At 41.0% G+C, this 16,307-nt stretch overlaps 5 protein-coding genes across 9 annotated transcripts; 3 read left to right on the top strand and 2 right to left on the bottom strand.

Annotated features, from left to right (window-relative positions):
• The first annotated feature begins 6,349 nt into the window (after positions 1-6,349).
• On the top strand, positions 6,350-9,046 carry LOC108073021 (uncharacterized). 3 transcript variants are annotated; one of them, XM_070286359.1, is made up of 4 exons: positions 6,350-6,821; positions 8,268-8,394; positions 8,450-8,718; positions 8,772-9,046. In XM_070286359.1, the coding sequence occupies exons 2-4, from the start codon at positions 8,336-8,338 to the stop codon at positions 9,044-9,046; spliced, it is 603 nt and encodes a 200-aa protein (XP_070142460.1). In that variant the 5' UTR covers positions 6,350-6,821; positions 8,268-8,335. The 3 variants fall into 3 exon arrangements, with proteins under 3 accessions (XP_070142460.1, XP_017019972.2, XP_017019980.1); XM_017164483.3 differs by having other exon boundaries at positions 6,356-6,821; positions 8,445-8,718; XM_017164491.3 differs by lacking the exon at positions 6,350-6,821 and having other exon boundaries at positions 8,252-8,394.
• A 10-nt stretch (positions 9,047-9,056) lies between these two features.
• Srp14 (signal recognition particle 14) lies at positions 9,057-9,776 on the bottom strand. Its single transcript, XM_017164503.3, has 4 exons — positions 9,641-9,776; positions 9,512-9,584; positions 9,343-9,443; positions 9,057-9,283 (listed from the first exon to the last, which is right to left on the bottom strand). The coding sequence occupies exons 1-4, from the start codon at positions 9,662-9,664 to the stop codon at positions 9,152-9,154; spliced, it is 330 nt and encodes a 109-aa protein (XP_017019992.1). The 5' UTR covers positions 9,665-9,776; the 3' UTR covers positions 9,057-9,151.
• A 55-nt stretch (positions 9,777-9,831) lies between these two features.
• Positions 9,832-11,729, top strand: EloB (elongin B). Its single transcript, XM_017164514.3, has 4 exons — positions 9,832-10,350; positions 10,581-10,674; positions 10,782-10,926; positions 11,108-11,729. Exons 1-4 carry the CDS (start codon positions 10,348-10,350, stop codon positions 11,220-11,222), a joined length of 357 nt encoding a protein of 118 aa, XP_017020003.1. The 5' UTR covers positions 9,832-10,347; the 3' UTR covers positions 11,223-11,729.
• A 112-nt stretch (positions 11,730-11,841) lies between these two features.
• LOC108073011 (esterase CG5412) lies at positions 11,842-12,973 on the bottom strand. The gene is made up of 2 exons (XM_017164472.3): positions 12,412-12,973; positions 11,842-12,352 (listed from the first exon to the last, which is right to left on the bottom strand). The coding sequence occupies exons 1-2, from the start codon at positions 12,857-12,859 to the stop codon at positions 11,955-11,957; spliced, it is 846 nt and encodes a 281-aa protein (XP_017019961.1). The 5' UTR covers positions 12,860-12,973; the 3' UTR covers positions 11,842-11,954.
• Positions 12,974-13,080: 107 nt separating this feature from the next.
• Positions 13,081-14,635, top strand: TFAM (mitochondrial transcription factor A). Of its 3 annotated transcripts, none has more exons than XM_017164451.3 (3): positions 13,086-13,383; positions 13,450-14,046; positions 14,256-14,635. In XM_017164451.3, exons 1-3 carry the CDS (start codon positions 13,316-13,318, stop codon positions 14,380-14,382), a joined length of 792 nt encoding a protein of 263 aa, XP_017019940.1. In that variant the 5' UTR covers positions 13,086-13,315; the 3' UTR covers positions 14,383-14,635. The 3 variants fall into 3 exon arrangements, with proteins under 3 accessions (XP_017019932.1, XP_017019940.1, XP_017019949.1); XM_017164460.3 differs by having other exon boundaries at positions 13,088-13,383; positions 13,468-14,046; XM_017164443.3 differs by having other exon boundaries at positions 13,081-14,046.
• The last annotated feature ends 1,672 nt before the right edge of the window (positions 14,636-16,307 follow it).

A 16,307-nucleotide genomic window follows, 5' to 3' on the forward strand; every position in this document is an offset into this window, starting at 1 on the left:
TTCAAACCCTAATAAATTTGGAAATTATTTATAAAATAAAACTAGACATTCATTTTCTAATTCAGCCGCAGGATTAGCATTTTAATTAGCGGTACGAATATGCAACGATCCAGAAAACTGCAACCTAATCCGCTTAGCAGCCTCAAGAAGAAGGAACTCCTTTTGTGCCACAGAGAGAGGCGACATAAGAGATTTATGTTCACCCCATATAATCGGAGTATCCACAGGGAAATCGGATCGAGGCTTATCTTTGAGTCTCTTCTCGCCGCTGGCAGCTGCCTCGGTCGCTTGGCCCAAGACGTGACACTGGCGTAGTTCTTAGGGGGGGTTGGCCTCGCCAAAAAAGTGCTCTGTCAGATATGTAGGTTCCCTCGAATCAAAATGCTTGGCTGCGCTCGAATGGCGATTAATGATTGATGACTGATTGAGTCTTGAAACTTTTTGGTCGGCCCATCGACTGGGAGATTAATGAGAATGATTCATTTTACTGGATTGGATTTTGTCTTGAGTTCTTTTCGATGTGTTTTGCATATACGCGGGTATTTTTACCTGATATAAAAAAACTAGCTCAGCGTCGCTTAAAATTTTCAAGACTTCTTCACTCTGCACGACTTGCAACTTGAAGTCGGAAGAGTTCGATCTACTTAAGAAATTACTGAACTTGGAGATTTTTACACTGAAGGGTGATGGAGTTACAGATATCTTAAGACCTTTGACGGATTAGTAAGCTGATATCCAAGTTATATGACCAACTGTTTAGGGTTTATCTGAAATATCTTCAAGCAAAAACGAATTTCATAGCTAATTAATAAAACAATAAATTTAAAAATCCCACACAAAACCAGTTTAAGTTGTTAACAGGTGTTTTTGTATTCATTATATTATATTTTCTCTCTTTATATCGCTTTTTTTTTCTTGACTCCCTCTGTATGTGCTTAGCGCAGCGTTTGAATGGGATTATAAATAGCAGCAAATTTTGTTAAATAAACAAAAAAAGAAAGAAAAAAAAAAAACTGCTTTTATGATCTTTTTATGCCGCTAATAAAAACGAAATAAAATCTCCTAAATAGCTCATAACAATAGCGATTGTTGGAAATAAATAGACACCCACAAAAGGAGTTAGGGCAGCCAACAAAGAGGTTGATAGAGACATAAACTCGCTAAAAGGATTCTTTGTTTGTCAACAAAGATCGGTGTCTTTGCCAAAATTCGGCACGATCCTTTGGCAAAAAAAAAAAAGAAAACAAAAAAGGGCAGGACACCCTTGAGCCAGCTACAAGGATCGCTGACAAGAAACCAACAAATCATCAAAGTAGAATTGGCAAACACACCGCAAAGGACAAAGCCCAGGGATAAAAGGGATTTTGCGATCGATAATCGATCATTTGGCAGTTGTGCAAAATGCAAAACAAAGGCTTCCACAATGCAAAAATAAGGCGAAGGGGGCAAGGAATCTTTTTAGCACATCAGCGAACCCTTTTCCTTTTTTTGAGGGCTCTGCAACCCAATGTTTGCCAATAATTTAATTGATAAATGATTTGATTTCTGCCAGCCATCGCCATCGATCATAGAGGAGCATTCAAGGCATCGAAGTCCTGTCTACGCGCGATTAGCATATCAATGCGCATTATTATAGATGCACTAATGATCATGGGATTGTTTGGTGGTTATTGTCCCCGATCTTTGGGGTGGCTCTTCTCCGTCTCCTTTTCCCTTTCTTACGGGTCTGTCTTGTCTTTGGGTGCTGAAATCATCACGATTTCGTTCCCGTTGGAAGAGTCTCATCAGGCTTTGTTATGCTAACTATGAGAAAAAAATGAGGACTATGTCCCGGCTGGGTTCTTGGTCCTGGGACTGTCACTTTTACTTGCAGCTTGATCGATATGATAATTAGAATGCAGTGCCCGAGGCCAGACAGGCAGCTCTTCCCTGAGAGTGGCATCTGTCTAGGAAGACCTCCCGAGTGGGCACTAAAAAAAAGAGCTTAAGACAACTCTAGAAATATTACAAAATTAATCTGTTATTTTTTATTCATTACCCTGCAAACAGAGTTTAAATTAAAGATGAAATATGTGCTCAAATTATTCGATTCAAATAACCTTTCAAATTGTAATCATTAACTAAACAAGAACTCATTATAGATTTTCCTCTTCCTACTTGATTTCAAGTTTAAAAACCATTTTCTAAAACATTATCAAAGGCTGACTAAAATTTTATAAAAAAAACCTTAATATGTAACTACCTCTTCAGCTTTTCTCTCAGTGCATTTTACTTCATTTATCAGTTTTCGAAAAGGGCATTATGCAAAACTACTTTCATTTGAATATTGTCTATGCAGTTTCAATGCCAAGAGATCATTTTGGTGCCTGCAGAAAGGCGTCATCAAAGCCATCAATAGATTTATGGTTTCTAAACTCCAGACCCGAAATCAAAACACACACCCAAAGCAAGGGAAAGAGAGATAGTAGGAACCGATCATCATCAGGGGTTGCACACAAAACATCCGCCGAAATAAAAAAACCTTTCACCCCAGAGAAGGACTCGTTCTTCTTAGCAACTGAAAGGGACTCGAAGAGGGATTCTTTCTCTCGTGCAACCCGTTCCCCGGTATGGCATTTAGTCGGTTCGCCATTCAGCGATTCTTTTGGATAAACTATTTATGAAATTATTATACAATGCACACAATATGCGGATACACTCCACCGATTAGCCTGGGCTTTGAACAGTTCGAAAGAGAATGGCACGAAGGTGTGTATGTTTTTCCCATAACTTCTTGTTCCTGTGGCATTTGCATTTCATCCTTTCTCAGTCGATAGACACACTGAGCTCCTTGCCAATTGTGATACCAACGTATTGTTCGATTCTAATAAGGTGCGATATTGTGAAATTTGATGCGATTTTCGTTAGCTATTCTTATAACCATATTTGCACCCTTTGATCTGAATGGATATTCGCACACCCAAAACTGGAGGGCACACTCTATGGCCCTATTGTTGAGGTTGAGGTTTCTTTTTCTGGGCCGTTCCTGTGTTTGGATTGATTTCCCCTTTATCATTTCGATTGTTTCGTAATTGATACTTAAGCGAATATTGGCACATTGCCAAAAAAAAGGAAGGTTTGCAGGCATTTTAATTAAGCGTTTTGATTGCGAATTTTATGAGTAAATCGAAGACGATTTGAAGGCTCTAGTGGTTAATGCATATTTGCATTTGTTTGACTTTCAGCATCCCAAATGCGATTCCATTTACTTAATGCATTCTGTGAGTGTTTTACATATTGAGTTTCACTTCCTTGCTTTTAGTTGTCTGATAAATATTTCTTGTTCGAGATAGTATTTCATTATAAAAGATCAACATATGTTGGATGAAGGTTGAGTAATACCTCACAGATGGTAGTTCCTTCATTGTCATTATCATTTCTGCTTTCTAAAATAATGAAATATGATAAATAAAATATTATATTTTATATTAAGCTATTTCAAGATATCGGACTACACCCTACTTAATATATTTTTATGATTCCAAACAATATTTTTACTTACATCATGCTCTCACGACCTTGTTTTTTTACATATTATATAAATCGTAAGTTTATTAAATTCAAAATCCAATTATAAAGTTTTTTTTCATGAACAATCAATTTTTTTAAGCTTATCAAGCACTTAACAATGTTTACAATTACTCGAACCAAACCCTAGCTTGTATCCCCCTTCAAATTGTTACGATTTCCAAAATAAATCCTTGACAACCAACACGTGTTAAATACAAAAAAAAATAAAATGGCAAAAAACTTAATGTTAACTGCGTAATTGAAATAAAGGACATTGCGAGCTGGATGCCGCCATGAAATGACGCACTAACAAACATTTAATTACCATTTTCGCACCGCCCTTTGTCGGGAAGCTGCTTTTTTCGACTCTCATGACAAAAAAAGTACCCACAAAAAATTTGGATAAAAAACGGCTACTACAAGAACTACAATCAAAACGAACGACCAAAAAAAAACTTGTCACACGGGATTTGAACATTTTAAAAATAGTGAAAAAATACGCGGCAAAAAAGCTGAACTCGATGCAATTATAAACGACTTTTTTCGGTAGTCAAGCATAAAAAATTAGGGACCAAAAAATACAAAAAGGAAAAAAAATGGGTTAAAAAACTGCAGAGCCCAACAATAAGGGCTGCAAGGATGAGCTCACAGTCCGGGATTTTTTTTTCCTTTAGGATGACATAAAAAATCACCCAAAAAAGTATGCAACGAGCGGCATTTGGTTACCTAATTTGAATATTTGGCGCTGGAAATTTTCTCACGATTTTTTTTTTTTGTAGGCTACCCACAGCCCAAGACACACACACACACAGGGCTCTCGAGGCTCAGGGTGACGATCAAGGATAATGAAAGGACTCGAGCACAAGGACGACAGACGGGCCCAGAAGACAAGGAGTAAAAAAATCCGGATTTTTTACCTCATTTCCATGCGGAAGCGTTTCCTTGCGCGAACCGCCAAGGGCGAGAGGACAAAAGAGGACGAAAGGATGCCTTAATTTATGCACAACACGTTCGCGGATCGGACGCCCAAAGGGTTGAGAGAACCCGAGAGAGCTATGCACGGTTCCGGGACAACGTCTCGCATTTGCATACGTGATCAAGGCAGAAGGGTGCGTCGCCAAGCAGGACAGGGTCAAACATCATTTTTCATTTATCCTCCGTAAAAAAACGAGGTCTAAACGAAAAAAAAAAATCGTATACTCTTTGAAACAGAAAAATACGTAAATTATTTAAATTACGTTTTTTTTTTCTGAAATTTCTGTTAATGCGCAGGACCAAGGTGTGTCCTGTGAGCTGCAAAGACGCTCATCTGGGTCAGCCGGCTAGGTAAACAACCCAAGATCCCCCTGCAGGGAGTAAAGACCTCTCTCTAGTCCTCCTAAGGATGAATCCTTTTTCCTTGGGTTATTTGTTGATCTATTTTGCATATTTCAGCATTGTCTCTATCGATTTGAAACGCCTTTGGCAGAATTCTAAATCAATATTTGCTCATTAGTCACAAGTAATAATTTTAATTATTATAATTTAAATCTTCTGAAAGGGCATTATGAACCAGAGCAGCTGTGTAAACTAAAAAGGATACAAAAATGTAGAGAAGATACTTTCAGAAATTTTTTAAAGTCTTTTCAGACTACTTGGTCTTCCAACTTTACTTTAAAAATTAATTCCCATATTTATTTTATCACTTGCCTTTTCCGCAACACCTTCTTATTAATGGCTTAATGCCCGATTAAATTTTTTTCGTAATAAAAACACTTTAGTTTAAGATTTAAAATCAGATAGCCAAATTCATCACAAAGCAAAACGAAATGAACTAAGCCCCGAAATATGCCAAGCTTCGCGCAGAAAATTAATCAAATTATACCCTTTCAGGAGATAAGCAAAATAATATCCATCAAATTCTATAATATGTATACGGCGAACGTAAAATTATGCAAAATATATTCCGTCGCTGAAATAGAAATTTTGCAAAAGCCAGGCAACTTTTTTGTTAGCTTTGTTTTTGCGTGAAATTAATTAAGTTACTTAATTACTGGTACAAGAGATGGGCAAAGATCGATTCCCCCTTCACCTGTGCTTTTGCAAACAGGTTGACTTGTGCCAAAACCAATTTTTTTTTACGAAACGTTTACCTGTGGGCCATTAGTGGGAGTTGAATTTGGGGATCATATTCACAGTATTCGCCAATGGTTGTACCTTGGAAAAAGTATTTTCAAACAAAGACAATCCCAAGCTTTTTATTTCAGAGGGTATTATCCAAACCACACCGCTGATTTTTTTTTTGGCAAGTAAAATTTTTTGGTAGAAGCGACATAATGATTGATCGTGTGCCAATTGTTGACGAAGACAAAAAAATAAAAGCGTAAAGTGGAAGAGAGGAGCCGAACATTAAGCATTTAATTCTTTTTTTCTATTGGTTATTTTTGTTCTCAGCCAAATGAATTAAATTTGTAGTTACCTTCTGTATTTGTTGTTTTTTGTGTGTACGCAATTTAAGTGAAGATTCGGCTTCTAGCCAAACCGGTTGGCACTCGCGATTGCTTTTTGGAATCTGTAAGTCTTTCTTGCAAATACGGGCTAACACCAAGGTAAGGGTCTTGAGAATAGATATCTTTTAGCACATCCCAGCTTATCCAGAGCACTTATAATTATGAATCTAGTCCTGGAACTTGAAATAGCTTTCTTACTTTTTAAAATACTTACTTACTTATTTAGTTAAATAAGTTAGATAGGTAGCCCAGTGGAAATTGACTGTAAATTAAATGTAGAATATTTTATAAAGAAACCTAGCAGCCCTTGGGTTATACTTTAAATTAAATTTTATAAAAGCAAGATGTTAAAAGCTAAAGTAGAGGCTGTCGTTTATATTTCTTTGGATGATGAGTTTCTTTTTTTACTTTGATTTCAGTCTTTATTTTCAACTTTTTTTATATCTTAATTTGTTGTATTGATATATTTTATAAATTTTATTTATATAAAGCTAACTAATGGTTAAAAACTAAGAGTTAACTTATTTACATGAGTAAATTATTAGTTGCTGTGCCTTCCGACTGTGTATTAATAAATTGTTGAAGTATTTATGTTATGTGTAGAAAGAAGTCGACTTTCTTAGTGTTCGCTGCTGTTTGATTCGCAAGGAGATGGATTGGGTTATCGTGGGAAAAGGATAATGTTCTAATTAGGGAAAGTGCAGTGCAGTCTTTTAGAATATGCTGGATGTTTATCGCCGAGATGTTGCAGAAGGGGCAGATGCTTGTTAGGGAACTATATATGTATGTATTCTAATGTATTACTAAAATAATAAAAAACAAGAAAGAAAGCTAACTTTGGCCAGCCAAAGTTTGTATACCCTTGCAGGTTAAAATTAAAATATATCATAAAAAAGCCAAAAATCCATTAAATTCGATTCGGAAAGCGGTTTTGTGTTAGTTTTTATAAGCCAAAAAAAATTGCATACCAAATTTAAAATTTTAAGAAATTAAAATTTTTGACAATTTTTGCTAATTTTAATGATGTAACCCCTTATCAAATTTCGCAAAAATGGCCAAAAAATCGATTTCTTCCGGACATGTCTAGAAAGATTCCCCTGTTGATGCTGATCAAGAATATATATGGTTTATGGGGTCGGAAATGATTTCTTGACTTAGAAAAATATTATTTTGTATTAAAAAACTTCTTGATTTTTTTTAAATTAAAAATATCATAACTCGGCCAAAAGAGCATTAATTTTAAATCGGAAAACTGTTCTGTGCAAGATTTCCTACAGTTAATAAATCTGCATACTTCATTTTAAAATTTGACATTTGAAAATTCAATTTTTTATCAAAATCAAACATTTTTATGATAATTTTAATAACCCCTTATAAAATTTTGCAAAAATGGTCAAAAAAAAATCGATTTCTTCCTGGCATATCTAGAAAGATTCCCCTGTTGATGCTGATCAAGAATATATATACTTTATAGGGTCGGAAACGTCTCCTTCACTGCGTTGCAAACTTCTGACTGAAATTATAATACCCTGCAAGGGTATAAAAAAGCGAAGCTATAATTTTTGTTCTAAAAATTTTTCAATCGTTCATATGGCATCTACATATGTGATATAGTAATCCGATCGGGCCCGTAACGACTTACAAATAAAAATCCGAAGAATACCATCTGTGAAGTTTCATTTAAAAAGATTTTAGTAACATTTAGTAATTAATAATAATTAATTTATATATTTATTAATAAATAAATTAATTATTATATATAATGATTTATATATTTATTAATAAATAAATTAATTATTATACAATTTATTTTAAAAAAAACTATATAGAACGCCCCGGAATTGTGTTAATTAACTATAAATAGTTAAAAAACTAAATCGATTTTTAGTCAAGTTAATTTCTCTAATATCCCAAGAACTTGTAGGGGCTTCTTGGTCTCTGTTTTAAAACGGGTCCCGAAGGTATCCTGAATCTTTTGCATTGTTAATCGTACAAGGGTATATAATAAACATACAAATCAATGATAATCGTGCCATTATATAATTCGGAAAAGTTAACGCACTGTAGTGTATATATAAATAATAATTATTAATTATATATTTTTATCATGGCTTTGCTTTTTTAAAATTACTCGCGTTGTTTCAAACTCAACGGCGAAGTTCTTTCAGCGGCGAAACAGTGTTACCGTAAGTGATACTATTTTCGCCGCAAATTGGATTTCTCCGTCAGCCAGCATTGTTCACACCAACTCAGTGAATTTCTAAAAAAAAAGGACATTTGGCGGATAATGTTTTTAAATGACCTGGGACAGCCCCTTATATTGGAGCCTGGAAAGAAATATGGTCCCTTTGAGGAGGTGAGGATTCAATAATTTATTGAAAACAATAAATTAAATTAATTCTCCAGCACAGTGGAGCACTGCTCCTGTCGTCTGTCGCCTTTAAAGATCATGTTGTTCCTGAAAAATGGTCTAAAGTCGTCGTTGGATCGGAGGCGGATCTCTGTTGTCTGAGACTGCAGAATACTTTTAAAAGCTCCAAATTTGCGAACTGCACATTGAAAACGTTGAGGCCCAATAAGCCCACGAAAATAGAGCATGGTGAAACCGAGATCACAGTCACCTTGATACCAGTGGGAAAAAGCAAAGATGCCTTGGAAATGCACCTATACTACATAGAGAGTTAGTTTTTCCCTGAAATCATGTCCAGTAAACTAACGGGGTCTTCTTTTTAGATGGCCACACGAGAGCTCTCATTGTAGACCGCCTTTCAGGCGTCTTGGACTTCCTGCCCAAAGGCAATTTATCCTTTCATCGGGGCCTTGGCCAGGGAATCGATGTAATGTATGTAGACGAAGGACTTCTGGATGGAGCGCCATTAAATGAGGATCTTTACGCTCTCGCTCACCTGATAAGACCGAAGCACATCTACGGACTGCGGCAGAAAGAGTTGCCCAAGTGGCTGCTTGATCTCTGCCAGCAGAAAGATCTCTACAAGCCGATTAAATAAAAGCCGAGAGTGTTGTAGAAAATTATGCATTTAAAACGAAAGACCTGGTAACAGTCAAATAAAATCTACCTAAGACCCACGAACTCATATTCCCAGCCCCACACACTATCCCTTCGTCGCCTTGGCCTTGCTTTTCACCTTCTTCACGCGCTTCAGGCCATCCATTTTGCTCTTCATGAACTGCGAGTACATGCCCATCATTGTGGGCACATCCTCCTGGCGCACGACGGTGGAAATCTGCAAGAAACATTGGGATATAGCAAAGGTATTTCAAGGTGGAACCGGGGCGGTGTTACCTTCTGCGACTTGGACTGGGCTCGAATTAGGCACATGTAGGTAGCTGGCTTGGGCAATGGCGGTCTGCCGGCTCTGGGCACGGGCTTGTCGTGGCCATCATCTGAAAACATATTATTATTATTGTTGTTTTCCTCGGACACGATGCCATTAATGGGGAGCTCTACTCACAGCGCTTGAATGTTAACGTAAAGGAGGAGTCCTTCTTCGCCGCATTGGCGATCTTCTCCAGGCGCAGGATGAACTGCAATTAGAAACGGTTAATTTTCTATTTAAAGCAGTTGTTTTCGGTTTATTTACGTTGGAATTGTCCAGCAAAACCATTTCGTGGCAAATAAAAAAGAGAGAAATGGGCGAAGTGACACTGACAGTTAAGCCTGGATTTTTTAGGACATTTTCCGTAGAGCCAACCAGGGCTGCCAAAAGCCTTACAATTCTAGAAGAAAACCAAGCGAAAACCATTTGTGGAATATATTTAAAAAATTAGCTTAAAAGTATCATACAAGAAAAACGTTTGCTTTCTAATTAATATTTGCCATGGCAACCAATGCCGAAATTAGTACCTTTTAAACAAAACCCCTTTGTTTTCCATATCGATAACAAATCGCCTTCGGATCGAGTTGGCAGCACCACCAAATGATTGGTTGAGAAAGCAGCAGCAAGGAAAAAGGCGAGAAAAAATCGTAAAACTACGAAAACCTACAAGTGCGGGGCAACCGAGGAAGCTGTTGCACACACGCCGGACCACTATCCGCGCTCTCCGAACACCCGTGCCCGCGTCCGTCGCCACCACAAGAGCAGCAGCAGCAGCAGCCCGAAATCGGCAGCAGCGGTGGTGCAAGCGAAGAGGAAAATTCCAGCCGCTCGAAATCCGCGCCAGCCAAAGGAAGCGCCGCCCACGCCGTCATCAGCACTAGCGTGTGAATTAGCCCCACTCAGCCCCTGGCTCGCCACCACATCAATCCAGTGCTCGACGAAGCTCCAGTCAGCGCCACAAACTCGGCAACATGGTGAGCAATTTGCAACGCTCCAAGCCGGTCACCTCGGTGATCAGGCCAGGCTGAAACCAACCTATCGGTGTGTCCCTGGAATAGCCTTACTGCCCGTGGAAACTAAAGCCACCGGCAGCAAGTGCTCGGTGATCCAGCGTAACACACTCACACGCCAGCACTGAACTTTGACCGAAGCAAAATGAAACGCTCACTCACACGCACTTCTCCCTCTCCCACTCCCCTTGCAGGACGTGTTTCTTATGATCAGGCGACAGAAGACCACCATCTTCACGGACGCCAAGGAGAACACAACAGTGGCCGAACTGAAGCGAATGATTGAAGGTGAGTGCGGTGAGCCGACGGTCAGCCAGCCGGTGGCTGAGTGTGCGTGTTCCCCTATTTATAGATTGGCAATATTGGGTAATTCCATGATTGGCTTACTCCCGCAGGCATACTGAAGGTGCAGCCCGTGGACCAGCGGTTATACAATCAGGACAACGATGTTATGGAGGACGACAGCACGTTGCAGGACTACGGCGTGACGGTGTCCACGGCCAAGGCGCAGTCTCCGGCGCAGCTGGGCTTGACATTCAGGTGAGCGAGCGTTTGTTGTTGTTGCTGCTGCTCTGAGACTGAGACTGAGCTGATAAGCAGCTAGAGCTGCGCGGGTTATCTAGCGGACGCAGCTCGCAGCCGGCACGTGTCCCGTTCAATGGGTTGCAGGCAGATGCTAACTGGGCACACGATCCTAATGACCTTTTTTTTTGCCTTGCAGAAACGAAGTGGGCGATTTTGAGACACTGGACATGTCACCATACTCGGCACCACCAGACTTACCTGAAGTGATGAAAAACCAAGAGGCCTCGAACGGACAGGAGCAAGTTGCATAAAGGAGCAGTCAGAGTCAGTCAGTCAATCACCCCTACGAAAACAATAAACAGCAGCAACCACATCATCAAAAGCAGCAGCAGAAGCAGCCGCATCGACTATGCCACAGGAAGTGTGTGGCAAAACGAGACAAACTAAATCCGCTAAATATCCAGAGACTCAATCCTACTGTCGCTCGCTTTTGTCCCCCGCAAACGAAAAATTAATGAAATGAAATGCCGAACGGAAGGGCGATATCCGTGCTCGATTCCTTCGAATTGGGCTGCGAATATCTTCGAGTCCGACTGGTCAGAACGCAAAACAGCAACAACTGCAGCCGCAATAGCTAAATATGCATTTTTTCGTTGTTTATAGCAAGGAACAATTCACTATGATTCTAACACAACAACAAATTGTACTTTGGAATGGGATCTATAATATTCGGCTTTAACTTTACCCCCACTCTTGTTTGTTTCTTTTTTATGGAATTTATACGAATTTGTTGAAAAATACACAGTCATAAAAACAAAGTAATGTGCGAAATATGCCGCATGCTGCAGAAATTTCAATTCCCGACACCGCAAGCCCATAACCGGATTTCCCGGCACGATCCTTCGTAAGCAGAGAGAAATACGGTGAATATTTAATGAATATTGGGATCTAATTATATTATAATTTATAATCAAATCATTATTTTTGTAATAATAAGATTTAATTATTATTAAAAACAAACAAAGAAACCCCCCGCCATCAAGCTAATCACTCTCATCCAGATCCGCAGTCATGGTGGCCACCTCCGCGTCGTTGGCATCACTGCCACCGCCGTCCTCATCAACAAACGAGGCGTTGCCGCTCTGCTGCAGCTCCTGGTGCTCGAGGTACTCCTGCAGCCGATCCTGGAAGAAGTTAATGAACGTCTGCTTCTGCTGCGCCGTAGCGGGAAAGTAGTGACCGCCACTGTGCTCGAGAACCTCGACGTTCTTGAACTGAGCGGCCAGCGATTCACTCATCTGCTTGGGTATAATCTCATCCGTTTGGCCGTATATGTGGAGCGTGGGTATACTGATGGGCTCTTCGTAGGCGCTCATGTGCACCAAACTGCCGGAGAGGAAGCCCGAGGCGAGCACAGCAAATTCCGGCCGAATGGAGGTTACTATGGGGGAAAAACAGCAGTATAAGTCGTCTTAGTTTTTACTCTTTATTACAACTTACGCTTCTTTTTGGCCAGTCCACATATCAGACCCACGAAGCAGGCACCTTGCGAGAAACCCAACAGTCCCTGGAACGGTCCCTGTGTCCGCCACGCCTCCTCCACGCAACGCAGGCTCTCCTGGAAACCAAAAGCCGGTCCACCCCTGTTAGTGCCCTTGAAGGTGCCGTCGTCCTTGTTGGCCCACCAGCTACGCTGCTCCGGCACAGGTTCTGCCGCCGATTCCAGGGCTGCGGCCACGTGCGGCGCCGTAATGAAGACGAACTCGGCATACTTGGAGGCAAACTTGCGGAAGGAGCCGAGCTTGTTTTTGAAGGCATCTCCGTTCTGCCGGTAGCCATGCAGGCAGAGCACGCGCACCTTTTCTGTGATTTCCAGCTTGGTTTGCTGCTTGCTTCCTCCGGCACCACTGGAGCCAGCAGCCTCGACTGCTGCATCGTTGTTGGTCATCCTGGCGGCGGGATTTATCTTAGATTTTTTAATTAAAACTATGAAAAACAATAGGAGAGGGTGCCGAAGTGTGACCGACCGTTAAAATATACCCAGCACCGAAAGAATACCAAAATATACAGCAAACTGTCTGCCGCAAAATCTGTTATTACACATGTGATTGACAGCCAGTTGATGTTTAGTTTTCTACTTTATCAAATATTTGTGTAATTTTAATTCAAAGAATTGGTTGTTTATTTAATTTAATTTATTTATTTGTCTAGTTTTGCTAAAAAATACCAAAAACTATTGTACAGGTTGGCAGCGCCTTAATAAATAAACGCACTATGTGGCAACTCTAGCCAGAAAAGCCGCATTTTTTACGTAAAACTTATTTTTGGTAAATGCAACAAGTTTTCCGAGCTTTTCCTTTCGACATCGCTGGATATTGAACCTTTGCGGAGCACCAGCCAGAGAATGATCTTCACCACAACGCTACAGTCCGCGCGCGGCAGCCTCTTCGGTTCGCTGATGAGCAAAGTCAGGCAAGTTGTAGCCCAGGAGCAGGCCTCCGGCTTTGGTCCTCCTCCACCCAATGACACCGACAACAGACCACTCACACCCAACAGGCCTTTGGCAGCCGCCGGCATCAGCCACAGTCCGGCGGTGCAGTCGAAAACGCTGGAGGAGCAGGTGGGCCTGCCGCCGAGGCCCAAGAAGCCGCTGACCCCCTACTTCCGCTTCATGCGCGAGCAGCGTCCCAAGCTGGTGGCCGCCAATCCGAAGATCACCACCATCGAGGTAGTGCGACAGCTGTCCAAGAGCTGGTCAGATGCGGACGCCAAGCTAAAGGAACGCCTGCAGGCCGAGTACAAGAAGGACCAGGAGGTATATGTGGAGCAACGCACCAAGTACGATGCCACGCTTACGGACGATCAGCGGGCGGAGATCAAGCAGCTCAAGCAGGACCTTGTCGATGCCAAGGAGCGCCGGCAGCTGCGCAAGCGAGTCAAAGAGCTTGGTCGTCCCAAGAAGCCTGCCTCCGCCTTCCTGCGCTTCATTGCCAGTGAGCGCACCAACTCGCCGCAGGGCCCCAAGCAGACCTACCGCGAGTGGCACCAGAAGACGACGGCCAAGTGGACGCGTTTTACGGACTCGGAGAAGGAGTCCTACATGCAGGAGTCGCGCAAGGAGTTGGAGATCTACAGGTGCGTAGGGATTTTTGGGAATAAGCGTCTTAAAATGGGAATATTTATTGCTATTTAGTTTAAAAGAAGACTTAAGAACGTTTTTCTGGAATAACCACATTTTCTAACGCAGAAAGAAATCTCTAGACAACATATTTAAACTAATTTTTTGTTTAAAATTGACCAAAAGCAACCACAACTTGTAACCAATATTCATATTTTCCTTGCAGAAAAGCTATTTCCGTGTGGGAGGAGAAGATGATACGCCTGGGCCACATCGACGTTGTGCGTCATGGCAATCTAATCGATCCGCCAGAGCCCAAGAGCCGCAAGTCGCACGTTGCCAAAGAGAAATAGGGCTATGTAGCTGCTTGGCACCAGCCCTCCGCCATCACATACATATAATTTCATTCTTCATTTTGTTTTTCCTACGTTTCCCTCGCTCTCATCGCAAATTTGTTAAGGTTAGGCATTATAGAATAAATGCTCGCCCGCTTAAGTATAACTTATATTTCTCTGTTCCTGCTGCTAAGTTTACCAAGAGTAACTTTTGTCACTTTCTGGACTATGTAAATAGCTTCAGCATTAAATATAAAGACAGTTTTCAATATTTTCAAAGCCATGTGCATGTTTTCAACCGATAAAAGGGGCATTTTTTTCTGTAAAACCCTAAACTAACCTAATGTATTGTACAATTTCTGGCCTTTGTCAACACGCTGCGTGTGGAGCAGGCACGTGGCATTGGCCGTTTCCAAGTTTCTAGGCGAGCTGACCAAAGAATGGGGTCTTCTTTGGACAAACACGTGTCTGAGTCTTACGGGGTTAACATCACACTTGATTTCTAGTTGATTTAACACGGTAATCGACACAGTTTTAATCTCTCTGCGTAGATCACGGTAAACAAATATGCGTTAAATTTGTCACCTCAAATGCGCAGATTACAAAGGTTATATCAAAGCTATATGTAATGGGTACAGTCAGCCTTCGACTGGAACTACAGTGGGATTTAAGCTGCGGAGCGAACACAACCGCTCGCCTCTCGCTTCAGTTTCCAAATGAACGCATCGCTCCGAGGCCGGAGTATGGCTGGGTCCGGTCTGGCCTGGCTGGAATGATATTTCCGCTGCTTTGGTCAGCGCTCTCCCTCTCTATATCGCTCTGAAATATTGCTGACTTCGGGGAATTCGGCGATAACCGTTTGAGTGCTTAATCAGGGACGGAGTATGGGCACAGAGCCCCACTTTTGGGGCCACGTTTCGGGTCTAATAGGTTAAGGAGATAAGAATTCCCAAGCGGAAAATAATTATTTTAAAAGCAATTTTCTTTTAATATAAAAACTTTTCCATTATTTACAGGAAAAGGCATTGAACAATTAACTTTTGAATATGAAACTAATATAAGATAAGTTTAATTTAAGGGTTTTATGTATATAAACATGATAAAATTTATAAAAATTCGGATTACAATGTCTCCAAATTTCAGTTTTTATGCTTTAAAATTATACAGAAATATTCACATAATCCCAACATAATATTTTCTATTGTAAACTTCCTCTACTCCTCACCTGTGTTTTCCAGGCCCGGTGTTCCGATTTCCAGTGCCTCTTTGAGCTAAATTTTGAAACAATTTCGGCTCTCCGGAGAACGCTCAAAATATCTCAGGTAGCCAGTGGGAGAGCAGAAAAGGCCGCCGAAAAAGAGAGGCTCTGTCTTCCAGTAAACCCCTCATGCAGCTCAACAGGTAGGCCATTCGCATCATATGTGTATATACATACTTGTCTTGAGATTTCCATAATTTTCGTCATGCCGCCTGGGTTTTGTGCTCTAAACTAATGAAAATGTTTTCACCTAATTTTCGTGGCAGCAATAGAGCATTATTGGCCTGGCATTGGCCAGAGCACTTCGAAACGCCAACGACCGCCACATTCTTGGGTAAGAATCCGAGTTACCTCCGTGCTTCTGGCCAAAACACCACGTTCGGGCCGCCAGCAGCGGAATTGCGCAAGCCATTTTGGCGCAACCTTGGGCTACTGCTAGCAACTGCTACTCCGAAATCCGAAAACCAAGCACTGCACACGCACACGGGTATATATATATATCTATTTTTTTTTTTGCAATAGAAACAAACAGCGAAAACAAAACGAATGAATTCCAAACACAACTCCTAATACGCCTCTTAGCCTGGCCAATAAAATGTGCACAAAATTCGGCATTTCGAATGACAAAAATGCATTAGACGGCCAATAGAGGCAGCTGGGAGACGGGTTGAGCACGATTAAGGCC

This window comes from Drosophila kikkawai, chromosome 3R, assembly GCF_030179895.1.
Source record: "Drosophila kikkawai strain 14028-0561.14 chromosome 3R, DkikHiC1v2, whole genome shotgun sequence".
Taxonomy (NCBI): domain Eukaryota; kingdom Metazoa; phylum Arthropoda; class Insecta; order Diptera; family Drosophilidae; genus Drosophila; species Drosophila kikkawai.

What these genes read in the sequence shown, in the direction of transcription:
- LOC108073021 (XM_017164483.3), top strand. Translation starts at nt 6,766, where the DNA reads ATGTTTATCGCCGAGATGTTGCAGAAGGGGCAGATGCTTGTTAGGGAA. An exon ending in CTTGTTAGGGAACTATATAT is followed by an intron (nt 6,822 to 8,267) that starts GTATGTATTCTA and finishes TTTCTCCGTCAG; the next exon opens with CCAGCATTGTTCACACCAAC. An exon ending in AATATGGTCCCTTTGAGGAG is followed by an intron (nt 8,395 to 8,444) that starts GTGAGGATTCAA and finishes TTAATTCTCCAG; the next exon opens with CACAGTGGAGCACTGCTCCT.
- Srp14 (XM_017164503.3), bottom strand. Translation starts at nt 9,664, where the DNA reads ATGGTTTTGCTGGACAATTCCAAC. An exon ending in TTTTGCTGGACAATTCCAAC is followed by an intron (nt 9,585 to 9,640) that starts GTAAATAAACCG and finishes TTCTAATTGCAG; the next exon opens with TTCATCCTGCGCCTGGAGAA. An exon ending in CCCAGTCCAAGTCGCAGAAG is followed by an intron (nt 9,284 to 9,342) that starts GTAACACCGCCC and finishes TGTTTCTTGCAG; the next exon opens with ATTTCCACCGTCGTGCGCCA.
- EloB (XM_017164514.3), top strand. An exon ending in ACTGAAGCGAATGATTGAAG is followed by an intron (nt 10,675 to 10,781) that starts GTGAGTGCGGTG and finishes TTACTCCCGCAG; the next exon opens with GCATACTGAAGGTGCAGCCC. An exon ending in CAGCTGGGCTTGACATTCAG is followed by an intron (nt 10,927 to 11,107) that starts GTGAGCGAGCGT and finishes TTTGCCTTGCAG; the next exon opens with AAACGAAGTGGGCGATTTTG.
- LOC108073011 (XM_017164472.3), bottom strand. Translation starts at nt 12,859, where the DNA reads ATGACCAACAACGATGCAGCAGTCGAGGCTGCTGGCTCCAGTGGTGCC. An exon ending in TGGACTGGCCAAAAAGAAGC is followed by an intron (nt 12,353 to 12,411) that starts GTAAGTTGTAAT and finishes TTTCCCCCATAG; the next exon opens with TAACCTCCATTCGGCCGGAA.
- TFAM (XM_017164443.3), top strand. Translation starts at nt 13,316, where the DNA reads ATGATCTTCACCACAACGCTACAGTCCGCGCGCGGCAGCCTCTTCGGT. An exon ending in AAGGAGTTGGAGATCTACAG is followed by an intron (nt 14,047 to 14,255) that starts GTGCGTAGGGAT and finishes TTTTCCTTGCAG; the next exon opens with AAAAGCTATTTCCGTGTGGG.